Source organism: Haliotis rubra, unplaced genomic scaffold, assembly GCF_003918875.1.
Source record: "Haliotis rubra isolate DU_JTF1 unplaced genomic scaffold, ASM391887v1 Scf310, whole genome shotgun sequence".
Classification (NCBI taxonomy): Eukaryota; Metazoa; Mollusca; class Gastropoda; order Lepetellida; family Haliotidae; genus Haliotis; species Haliotis rubra.
Window position 1 is genome coordinate 594,883 of NW_025766981.1, and position 12,811 is coordinate 607,693.

The following is a 12,811-nucleotide window of genomic DNA, read 5'->3' on the forward strand; positions in this document are numbered from 1 at the left end:
TCCATTCCAAAATCCATTCCATACTTTACACTATGCCCCTGAATACAGCCTATGGTCTAAATACTACATACGGAAGGGAATAGAATCAAACAGGAAATATGTCATTAAACTCAATAAAGCTGTTTTCCTCCATCTGATAATAGGGTCATTAAACGTTATTGACTCAGTGTATTATCATGTCGCATTTAAAAGATAAAGGCGTTGCCGATTCAAACGCGATCATAATTAAACCGCGAGTGTTTTCCTACAGGAGGTCATAGGCTATTTTTATCACAAAGTTTCACTGTTTCGTCTCGCTTTGTAAATGGGTTATCAGCCACGGCAGTACGAGGCAGAATCTTGTTCAGGTTAAATTATACAGGAATGCCCATGTGATGTCAGATCATGTGACGACATTTGTGGAGATATCGCCAGTAGTGGAGTGAACACTGCACAACATACAACATGGAAACAGAACCGCTCCTGCAAAAGGTGGAGGAGTCCCCGGAATCTGGAGTCAAGAAATCTCAAATCAAGAATCTCCTCTTTGGAAACATGATATTGTTCATATTAACACTTGCGGTGTCGATGTTTTCGCCAGCGATGAGCCAGTATCTCTACAAACGGGTGACAGAGGACGTCTTTCGCAATCAAACTCTGGCAGGGAAAGGTCCAATGAATCAAACATGTTACCTGAACACGTCAAACCCAGACTACATCCTTCAGGAGAAGGCACAGCAGATCGCCGCAGACAAACAAATGCAGTTCACACTTATGAAAAGTAGTCTAGCCATCGTCAGTAACATCATGCTTGGTTCCTACTCGGACTCTGTTGGTCGCAAGCTCCTCTATGTCATACCACTCACTGGTCACTGCTTGAGATTTGGATTTACAGCAGTCATTATCTACTGGAACTTGGATATCAACTGGTTTTTTCTTCCAGAAGGTTTAGATGGGATATCGGGGAGCTATTTCGCTTTGCTGCTTGCATCGTATGCTTATGCTGCTGACAATACCCCAGCAACAGGTGCACGAACCATGGGCATAGCCTTTGTGGAGTTCTTTGAGAGCATAGGGTCTGCTGCCTCAGCAACAGCAACAGGCTACTTCATCCAAGACGTGAACTTCTTCTACCCGACACTCACTGCCACGCTGATCGTTCTCGTGGACATTCTCCTAGTGGTGACTCTGCTGCCAGAGAGAAATGGGATTAAAAAGGCAAAGAGCAAATGGATTACACCTCTAGAAGGATGTCGACGAGTGTTCGGATTTTATGTTTTGGAGGGCACTAAGCGAAAGAGAGTGTGTTTCGTATTAGCTATCTTGATATTCGTTTTCACGGCGTTACCAGGCGTAGGGGCGTCTAATATTGACACACTTTTCAAACTGAACCTTCCATTTTGCTGGACACCAGAGAAAATAGGTTACTACAGTACAATCAGCTCTGTAGCAAAACAGGTGATCGGTGTTCCGTTGACGCGACTGTTACAGTGTTGCTGTATTGATGAGGTGATCGGAGTGATTGGTTCAGTGGCGATAGGCTTAGCAGACAGTCTTCAGTCCATTGTAAGCAAAGACTGGATGATGTATGGACGTAAGTACACTGCGTAATATGACTGATCATTTCATTTTTCCTTAGGACCTATGATTTTGTCTGAATATAATCTGGTTTCACTTTTGGTACACTTACGTATTATTGTTTTCAGGCATATAACCTGCAAATGTTCATCTGTCTCTGCTTTTACCAGGTCATGTTCCATTATTGTTGAAAATAGTCATTGTAGATCATAATTGTCATTCAAAAGTAAAATAAGAACTGAACATTGACACAACAAAGAGCTAAAAACAAGATTTTAAAAAGTCTTAATGTATTTTTAATGTGTTTTACGACTTCGTTAGTATATCAATGTTCTTTCAGTTGCGGGCATCAATGTTCCTGCTGCCACGCTGTTCCCAGTAGTTCGCTCCACATTGTCCAAGCTGGCTCCGGCTAACAAACAAGGTCAGAATGCATAGGAGAACTGCACGTATCATGTATTATGCAAATGAAGCTCCTTCACTCAGTCCAGGAAATAACAGTTACCCACTGTCAAGAATACGTAGCCATTGCCTCTATCAAGAATAAGGAAGAAGACATATATTGTAGGAGCACAGTAAGCCCGCATACTTGGAGAATGTACTAACAGTATCCTGTAACAATTCAAATGAAGTAGCAGCTACTCCTTCACCCAGTCCAGGAAATAACAGCTAGCTGTCAAGAATAGGGAACCATTGCCTCTGTCAAAAATAGGTAAGAAGACATATATTTTAGGTGCACAGTAAGCCCGCATACTTGGAGAATGTACTGAAAATATCATGTATCAGTTCCTTCAATCAGACCAGGAAATAACCATCCTCGGTCAAGAATAAGTAAGCCCCTACCTCTGTCAGGAATTATTAAGAAGACATTTTATGTTTACTGTGAGAAAGCATACCTGTTCTGTTATTCATATATGAAACGTATATGCTCATCGTATAATCAACCCGTGTAGACTCGGATGGGATAAGTTTCCTACCACTTGTTTGCTTATTTTGGATCACCTTTTCTCAGGAAGTTAATCTTTGCCACTCTGGTGCACTCTGACTACAGTGTAAGGGAACGTAGTTCTGTTTAAATTCGCAGTTCTTTACGTAGGTGTACTATTGTTGCAGGTTCCCTGTTTGCCAGTATAGCGGTGGTGGAGACCATGTGCTCTCTGGTGGGGACTCCTATCTTCAGCAACATCTATCAGGCCACAGTGGTGGTTTGGAGAGGTATGGTGTTCATCGTCTTGGGAAGCACACATATCGTCGCTGCTATTATTCTTGTGTGAGTATTTAATGCACGTCTTTCTCATTACTCTAAATCCACAACCGTTTTGATTTAAAATATATTTCTTATTCGGATGGTCAGCTGATGATTGATGTAGAAGATTTTAAGGAAATTACAGTATTTCAACCTGTGGAAATTCGTGTTAAGAATTCATCCCCATGAATCTGTGCTGGTTGAAAGAGGCGTCTGAAATGGATTTTCAGGCTTGTCAGGCTCGTTTACTTGCTTCATTTTGCGTCATCGATGCCCCAAGCTTGTGGTTAGGTACTCACAACATCAATCGCTTGATTGTCTGATCAAGATTTACAGGCTGCCTTGGAATATAGTACAACATGTGCTAATTGTTTGCACATGGCAATAGTTTCTGGCTTCTATTGCTGGTAGGTAATTCATCACATAGCTTTCAAGCTGTATGACCCGTGAAGATCATGATTAGAATTGATCTTCAGTAACCCATGCTTGTCGTAAGAGGCAACTAATGGGATCGGGTAGTCAGGCTCGCTGATTTGGTTGACACATATCAAGGTATCCCAATTGCATAGAACGATGCTCATGCTGTTGATCACTGGATTGTCTGGTCAAGACTCAATTATTTACAGACAGCCGCCATATAGCGGGAATAATGCTGAGTGCGGCGTAAAACTAAACTCACTCACTCCAGCTGTGTGTGTTCTTTACCATATCATATTTTCTGTGAAAATATTATCAACTATATGTTCCATTTGGGTAATCCTAAAAAGGATGTAATTGTCACGCCGAGTCTTTGTTTCAGGATCTATATATTCGTGTCCAAACCGATCAGACAGAAGCAAGATGTTCTGGAGGTTCAGCGCGATGTTCACAAGGATGAGGCTGTGGTTCCACATGCTCAGTGCGTGGTTACAAAAGGAACTCAGACTGACATAACCATTGATCCAGACAAGCACGTGCATGCACAGTCGGCGGCAGGCCTAGAGGTAACAGAGGTCACCCGAGCCAGCATACACGTGCATGTTCAGTCAGAGTTTGTCGAAGAGGATGGACGTTATGTGAAAACAGACGGGTAGTTGACTTACACGACGGCAAAACCCACGGCCTGCTCACGTCAAGATTGGAAATTTTCCTCTTGGACCATTGTCCTTCAAGGACAGACTATATGTATACCCCAAAGTGCTTTCAAAACATGTAAATATATAATGTATATATGGAGATGGGTTTTAAAGTCTCTCAGGGTCCGGCGAACATATTAATTATCACCCTACATGGGTATTCATTCCCAAGAAGGATAGTCCACAGTATTCAGTTCTTGTGGACGGGGCCAGAACACTGACGTAAGCGAAACGAAATCAAGCTAACCCCGGAGGAATTCTAATTATACACGTGCATTTTCAGTCAGAGTTTGGCGAAGAGGATGGACACTATGTGAAAACAGACGGGTAGTTGACTTACACGACAGAATAGAAGATTCCATGACATCAACAAATCTCCTGACTGCGACAAGAGTGGACATGTTCCCATTTTGCCATTGCGTTTCAAGACAGGCTATATACCATTAAGTGCTTTCATTACATGTTTTGTTTTGAACAATGTACAGGAACAATTATCAATCGCGTTTTTAAAGTTACACTCGCAATGCAATGGATCATATGTTTGTGTTTCAATAAAGGACCAATTATAAATGCACGAGACATTAAATTATTAACTCAGCTACGCGCCAACAGACCCTCTATGTATTACTGTTAGTATATTACACAATGCTGCTTACAAGTTGTTATAATTTTCTTGTAATTATATTTATTGAAATTGCAACAGATGTTTAGACTTATCATACTGATGATCGCTTTCACAGTAATGTGTGATTATGTCATTTCATATTGGCAGAAAGAACGGTAACCTCCCAAAACCCCTACATCCCATAACCCCTACAGCTTATAACAACAAAGTTCATGGTCCAGTGCACTGCTAATCTCCTGGCTGTTACCTATTTCATACAATGGACCAGGGCAAACACTTAGCATTTAAGAACATGATTTCAAGGAGCATTAACCAAACTAAAACCGGTTTTAATTGATGATAATTTAAAAAATTTAACAAAAGTTCAATAATATGGAACTTGAGGTTTAATTAACTTCATTGAATATCATAATGTCATAACATATTAAAAAGAATTATGTATATTTTTCTACATATTATCTGTCAACATCAAGCAAATTGGTTTTGCCATGTTCCAGCCTCACGACCTCCATTTTGTTTGACTTTTTACCTTGGTACGTCCAAACAACGCAAAATCTGCAATAAATGCATAACAAACTTCAGGAAACAAAATATGCATGTTTTGGATAGTCCGCTAGAATCAAATTTGGATATTAAAGTGCATAAAAAAGCAATTTGAAACTACCTGCATGTACACACTCTATTTTTCACATTTAGTTCAAATCAACTATGCAATATGAATTTCCTTTGGTATAATATAGCATTTTCCTACTTTATATCTCAAATTTGAAATTAACTAAATACACCCTTGCTCCCAAGACTGTGTGTTAACTGTCCTTGTCGCTTAGAACATACTTTGGGCACATTACTAGTTTTAATTAGGTTAGCTTAAATTGTCTACCTACATGTACTTTACTTTCATTTTATGTTAATGAAAGAGACAGACATGCTTTTGTAACATCGATCTTAATGGAATTTATTTTGATATTTACCAAGCTGTTTATAATGAATCTGATTGTTAAAAGTGATTATCAAACCACATATGTTCCATAATTTCCTGATCAGTTTATTTATACCACATCTTTCACATCAGATATTTCATGCTTACTGTTGAATTTTGTCCCAGTATTTAATACTTTGAAAATCCAAAATGCGTAATCGACATGACAATACATTATTGTATTTTTTATTAACTAGACAAACAGCTCTATCTTGTGGCCAGACATTTCTTTAGATAAGTAAAGGTTGTCTAAATCAGTTCGAATGATTGATGCTGTTCCATCATATTACGGCAAATTGTCAGCCACAAAAAGGAAGAGATATACAGAGAGAGGGACACCTTGCCTGCATCCTCTTTCATTATGAATGGATATGGATAAATACCAGGATCCAAACACACGTGAATTTTAGTAACGTATCAAATATAGATCAACTCCCAGGAGATTTCTGGACAGATCGCGTTTGTAGCACAGCTTGATAGGTTAACATGTAACATAGCGTAACGTGGCTATGTGCCTGTCATCGTGTTCAGGTGGTTTGGTTTTCGGCTCGTGGTATGCGCATCTGTTCTGCCCGGCCCAGATGATGCACACATCGGTGTGTTATTGCGGACTAGAATTGGCAAAACATGTTATTACCTTCTGTCTCACTATAACTATATATCTTCATAATAGTCCATGTTATGCATCTGGAACAGTTTCGGGCTTAACATATATGAAATGACCCGGGTTCGAATCCCCGCATGGTTACAACGTGTGAAGCCCATCTCTGGTGTCCCCCGCCGTGATGTTGCTGGAATATTGCTAAAAGCGGCGTAAAACCATACTCAGTCAGTAAGTCAGTCAGTCAGTCAGTTAACACGCCTAAAGTAGAAATAATACTTACAGATCGTAAAACAGCTAGTTATTGTTTATTACTTAAGATCTAGACTCAAACAACCCCTTTGCACAACATCCGTTACATCCTTACAACCTAACCAGATATCCTTGTGACATGTACACAATATTCGATTACTTACCTTTACTTACCAGCTACTCAGCAGCATTAAAACTCCTTACTACTGACAGAGTTTATATTCGTCATCTCTTGCGGAAACTAGAGTTATCCCCCTTCGACTATGTCGGTCACTGACACTGGGTTGCTGTAAATATTTGTCCGATATGCCAAGCGTTTTCAATCACGATATCGAGGAACACTTTTGTCCGACTGGCAATAACAGGATTACATTAACACTATGACGCCAGGTGATGAAATGCAACACAAACGCATCCAAGCGGTCACTGTCCAGTGTGTTGATTACAACAGTGTGCATTAAATATGGTGGAAATAGCAATTCACTGTTTGGAAATACTGAAATATTGTTCAAATTGGCCATGGTGCCATGAACATTCGATCACTTACCTGTACTTACCAGTTACTCAGCAGTATTACGACTGACAGAGTTTACATTAGTCATCGCTTCCGGAAACTAGAGTTATCCCCCTTAGACTATGTCCCTCACTGACATGGTGTATTTGTCCGACATGCCAAGCTGTTTACTCACGATTCCGAGAAACACTTTTCTTCGTTTTGTGTGACAAATTATCCGACAGATTATAAGCCATGTGGTGATGAGGTTGAGTCATGGTTAATGCAAGATACACAAATTGTTAACAGTAAATGTCATGTATTTTCATTTTTATATTTCATTTTGTTGTTATGTTTGCATGTTGCGATCTGTCGGATCCGTAGGCCAGAGAATCAGAATGTTTAAGATATGGGACATATCTCGGGACCAGAAAACCGACGTAAACGAAATCTAACCCTTGAGGAAAACTTAATGTAAACTGCCATTGCAACTGAACACCATTCTTCTTGGTACTACGTTCAGTCTCATTCCAAGATCTTTCCTTCTGTGATTTGTTTTGTTTATTTGCATGTTATTTTACGCCCCGCCCAACAATTTTCCAGCTACATGACGGCAATCTGTGAATTATCGAGTCTGGACCAGACAGTTCGGTGATTGATATCATGAGTATCGATCAGGAGGATTATGATGACCTGCATCAACACGGTCAGTGAGTCTGATCGTGACCGCCCCATTCAAATGACACGATATCCAAGTGACATGCACACAACAAACGATCACGTACCTTTACTTAGTAATACTTACCATTTGGGACGATTTCGGGGAACGCTTTTGTTTGTTTTGTTCGACAATAACAGGATTGAATTAACACTACGACGCCAGGTGATGAAATGCAACACAAACGCATGCAAGCGGTCACTGTCCAGTGTGTTGATTACAGGAGTGAGTATTGAAATTGTTGGAAATAGCAATTCACTGTTAGGAAATACTGAAATACTGTTGGTGTTAAAACAAACTCACTCGAATGGTGGCAATTACACGTTAACGAAGCATGCATTCATCATTACATATCTTAAGAGTTGCCCTGGTTGTGTTTCTTGGTTTCTTATCAGTCCTCGTGGGTTACAGCAATTTTGGATAAAGCCGCGTGCCGCGTTAGACAACAATGAATCTATCTATCTACAACAGTTTGGTGAAGATTAACACCCGCATCACATTGTGCCGTTTTACAACAAGCTGACGCTGTGTGATAAACCTCATACAAAAGTCCAAATAGACGCAACCCTCACTCAGGTCAATATTTAGGAGAACAACTTTAGTGACGTCAGTGACACATATCACCTTCAAGATAGTGATAACGTCACACAGCCATCTAGATTCCGGACAAACGACCAAAGCACTTGACAGACTCCTCAAATTAACGTGAGATTTTGATCCCATTTGACCTGGATACAGCCTATGGTCTAAATACTACATATGGAAGGGAATAGAATCAAACAGGAAATATGTCATTAAACTCAATAAAGCTGTTTTCCTCCATCTGATAATAGGGTCATTAAACGTTATTGACTCAGTGTATTATCATGTCGCATTTAAAAGATAAAGGCGTTGCCGATTCAAACGCGATCATAATTAAACCGCGAGTGTTTTCCTACAGGAGGTCATAGGCTATTTTTATCACAAAGTTTCACTGTTTCGTCTCGCTTTGTAAATGGGTTATCAGCCACGGCAGTACGAGGCAGAATCTTGTTCAGGTTAAATTATACAGGAATGCCCATGTGATGTCAGATCATGTGACGACATTTGTGGGGATATCGCCAGTAGTGGAGTGAACACTGCACAACATACAACATGGAAACAGAACCGCTCCTGCAAAAGGTGGAGGAGTCCCCGGAATCTGGAGTCAAGAAATCTCAAATCAAGAATCTCCTCTTTGGAAATATGATATTGTTCATATCAACACTTGCGGTGTCGATGTTTTCGCCAGTGATGAGCCAGTATCTCTACAAACGGGTGACAGAGGACGTGTTTCGCAATCAAACTCTGGCAGGGAAAGGTCCAATGAATCAAACATGTTACCTGAACACGTCAAACCCAGACTACATCCTTCAGGAGAAGGCACAGCAGATCGCCGCAGACAAACAAATGCAGTTCACACTTATGAAAAGTAGTCTAGCCATCGTCAGTAACATCATGCTTGGTTCCTACTCGGACTCTGTTGGTCGCAAGCTCATCTATGCCATACCACTCACTGGTCACTGTTTGAGATTTGGATTTACAGCAGTCATTATCTACTGGCACTTGGATATCAACTGGTTTTTTCTTCCAGAAGGTTTAGATGGAATATCGGGGAGCTATTTCGCTTTACTGCTTGCATCGTATGCCTATACTGCTGACAATACCCCAGCAACAGGTGCTCGAACCATGGGCATAGCCTTCGTGGAGTTCTTTCAGAACATAGGAAATGCTGCCTCAGCAACAGCAACAGGCTACTTCATCCAAGACGTGAACTTCTTCTACCCGACACTCACTGCCACGCTGATTGCTCTCGTGGACATTCTCCTAGTGGTGACACTATTGCCAGAGAGAAAGGGGATTATTAAGGCAAAGAGCAATTGGATTACACCTCTAGAAGGATGTCGACGAGTGTTCGGATTTTATGTTTTAGAGGGCACTAAGCGAAAGAGATTGTGTTTCGTATTAGCTATCTTGATATTCGTTTTCACGGCGTTACCAGGCGTAGGGGCGTCTAATATTGACACACTTTTCAAACTAAACCTTCCATTTTGCTGGACACCAGAGAAAATAGGTTACTACAGTACAATCAGCTCTGTAGCACAACAGGTGATCGGGGTTCCGTTGACGCGACTGTTACAGTGTTGCTGTATTGATGAGGTGATCGGAGTGATTGGTTCAGTGGCGATAGGCTTAGCAGACAGTCTTCAGTCCATTGTAAGCAAAGACTGGATGATGTATGGGCGTAAGTACATCGCAAAATATTGTCATTTCATGTTTCCCAGGGACCTGTGATTTTGTCTGAATATAATCCGGTTTTACTTTCAGTACAATTAATGAATTATTGTTTTCAGGCATATAACCTGCAAATGTTCATCTATCTCTGCTCATACCAGGTCATGTTCCATTATTGTTGAAAATAGTCATTGCAGATCATAATTGTCATTCAAAAGTGAAATAAGAATTTAACATTTGACACAACAAACTGCTAAAAACAAGTTTTAAAAAGTTTTAATTTATTTTTCATGTTGCGTGTGATTTTACGATCTCGTTAGTATATCAATGTTCTTTCAGTTGCGGGCATCAAGACTCCTGCTGCCACGCTGTTCCCAGTAGTTCGCTCCACATTGTCCAAGTTGGCTCCGGCTAACAAACAAGGTCAGAATGCATAGAAGGAGAACTGCACGTATCATGTATTATGTCAAATGAAGCTCCTTCACTCAGTCCAGGAAAAACCGTTGCCTTTGTCAAGAAAAAGTAGCCATTGCCTCTGTCAACAATAGGTCAGAAGACATACATTGTAGGTGCACTGTAAGCCTGCATACTTGGAGAATGTACTGAAAATATCATGTATGGTGAATTATGTCAAATGAAGCTCCTTCACTCAGTCCAGGAAATAACCGTTACCCCTAGTCAAGAATAAGTAGCCATTGCCTCTGTCAAGAATAAGTCAGAAGACATATGTTGTAGGTGCACAGTAAGCCCCCATACTTGGAGAATGTACTGAAAATATCATGTAGCATGTCAAATGAAGTAGCAGCTGCTCCTTCACTCAGTCCAGGAAATAACAGTTACCTGTCAAGAATAATTAGCTATTGCCTCTGTCAAGAATAGGTCAGGAGACATGCATTATAGGTGCACAGTAAGCAAACATATATGAAGAATGTACTGAAAATATCATGTATCATGTCAAATGAAGCTCCTTCAATCAGTCCAACAAATAACCATTGCCTCGGTCAAGAATAAGTAACCGCTACCTCTGTCAGGAATTATTAAGAAGACATTTTATGTTTACTGTAAGCAAGCATACATGTTCTGTTGTTCATATTTGAAACGTATATCCTCATCGTATAATCAACCCGTGTAGACTCGGATGGGATAAGTTTCCTACCACTTGTTTGCTTATATTGGATCACCTTTTCTCAGGAAGTTAATGTTTTGCCTTAACATTCCAGCCTATTTTCAGGCCACTCTGGTGCACTCTGACTACAGTGTAAGGGAACGTAGTTCTGTTTAAATTCGCAGTTCTTTACGTAGGTGTACTATTGTTGCAGGTTCCCTGTTTGCCAGTATAGCGGTGGTGGAGACCATGTGCTCTCTGGTGGGGACTCCTATCTTCAGCAACATCTACCAGGCAACGGTGGTGGTTTGGAGAGGTATGGTGTTCATCGTCTTGGGAGGCACACATATCGTCGCTGCTATTATTCTTGTGTGAGTATTTAATGCACGTCTTTCTCATTACTCTAAATCCACAACCGTTTTGATACAAAATATATTTCTTATTCGGATGGTCAGCTGATGATTGATGTAGAAGATTTTAAGCAAATTACAGTATTTCAACCTGTGGAAATTCGTGTTAAGAATTCATCCCCAGGAATCTGTGCTGGTTGAAAGAGGCGTCTAAAATGGATTATCAGGCTTGTCAGGCTCGTTTACTTGCTTCATTTTGCGTCATCGATGCCCCAAGGTTGTGGTTAGGTACTCACAACATCAATCACTTGATTGTCTGATCAAGATTTACAGGCTGCCTTGGAATATAGTACAACATGTGCTAATTGTTTGCACATGGCAATAGTTTCTGGCTTCTATTGCTGGTAGGTATTTCATCACATAGCTCTCAAGCTGTATGACCCGTGAAGATCCGGGTTAGAATTGATCTCCAGTAACCCATGCTTGTCGTAAGAGGCGACTAATGGGATCGGGTGGTCAGGCCCGCTGATTTGGTTGACACATATCAAGGTATCCCAATTGCATAGATCGATGCTCATGCTGTTGATCACTGGATTGTCTGGTCCAGACTCAATTATTTACAGGCAGCCGCCATATAGCTAGAATAATGCTGAGTGCGGCGTAAAACTAAACTCACTCACTCCAGCTGTGTGTGTTCTTTACCTTATCATACTTTCTGTGAAAATATTATCAACTATATGTTCCATGTGGGTAATCCTAAAAAGGATGTAATTGTCACGCCGAGTCTTTGTTTCAGGATCTATATATTCGTGTCCAAACCGATCAGACAGAAGCGAGATGTTCTGGAGGTTCAGCGCGATGTTCACAAGGATGAGGCTGTGGTTCCACATGCTCAGTGCGTGGTTACAAAAGGGACTCAGACTGACATAACCATTGATCCAGACAAGCACGTGCATGCACAGTCGGCGGCAGGCCTGGAGGTGACAGAGGTCACCCGAGCCAGCATACACGTGCATGTTCAGTCAGAGTTTGGCGAAGAGGATGGACGCTATGTGAAAACAGACGGGTAGTTGACTTACACGATGGCAAAACCCACGGCCTGCCCACGTCAAGATTGGAAATTTTCCTCTTGGACCATTGTCCTTCAAGGACAGACTATATGTATACCCCAAAGTGCTTTCAAAACATGTAAATATAATGTATATATGGAGATGTGTTTAAAGTCCCTCAGGGTCTGGCGAATATATTAATTGCGACCGTACAAGGATAATCATTCCCAAGAAGGATAGTCCCCAGTATTCATTCCTTGTGGACGGGACCAGAACACTGACGTAAACGAAACGAAATCTAACCCCTGAAGAAATCTAAATTGCCGTTGCAACTGAACTGATTTGAACTGAACATCATTCTTCTACGCATTACGTTCAGTCTCATTCGAAAATCTTTCCTTGTACGATTTTGTTTTGTTTGTTTACTTGCTGTTTTACGCCGCACTATCCACCCGGTTATCTGTAAAT

General features: G+C 40.8%; 2 protein-coding genes across 2 annotated transcripts; both read left to right on the forward strand.

Annotated features, from left to right (window-relative positions):
* The first annotated feature begins 335 nt into the window (after window positions 1-335).
* LOC124283220 (solute carrier family 46 member 3-like) lies at window positions 336-3,876 on the forward strand. The gene is made up of 4 exons (XM_046719250.1): window positions 336-1,573; window positions 1,898-1,981; window positions 2,671-2,827; window positions 3,603-3,876. The coding sequence occupies exons 1-4, from the start codon at window positions 445-447 to the stop codon at window positions 3,874-3,876; spliced, it is 1,644 nt and encodes a 547-aa protein (XP_046575206.1). The 5' UTR covers window positions 336-444.
* Window positions 3,877-8,698: 4,822 nt separating this feature from the next.
* On the forward strand, window positions 8,699-12,811 carry LOC124283200 (proton-coupled folate transporter-like). Its single transcript, XM_046719231.1, has 4 exons — window positions 8,699-9,849; window positions 10,179-10,262; window positions 11,159-11,315; window positions 12,091-12,811. Exons 1-4 carry the CDS (start codon window positions 8,721-8,723, stop codon window positions 12,362-12,364), a joined length of 1,644 nt encoding a protein of 547 aa, XP_046575187.1. The 5' UTR covers window positions 8,699-8,720; the 3' UTR covers window positions 12,365-12,811.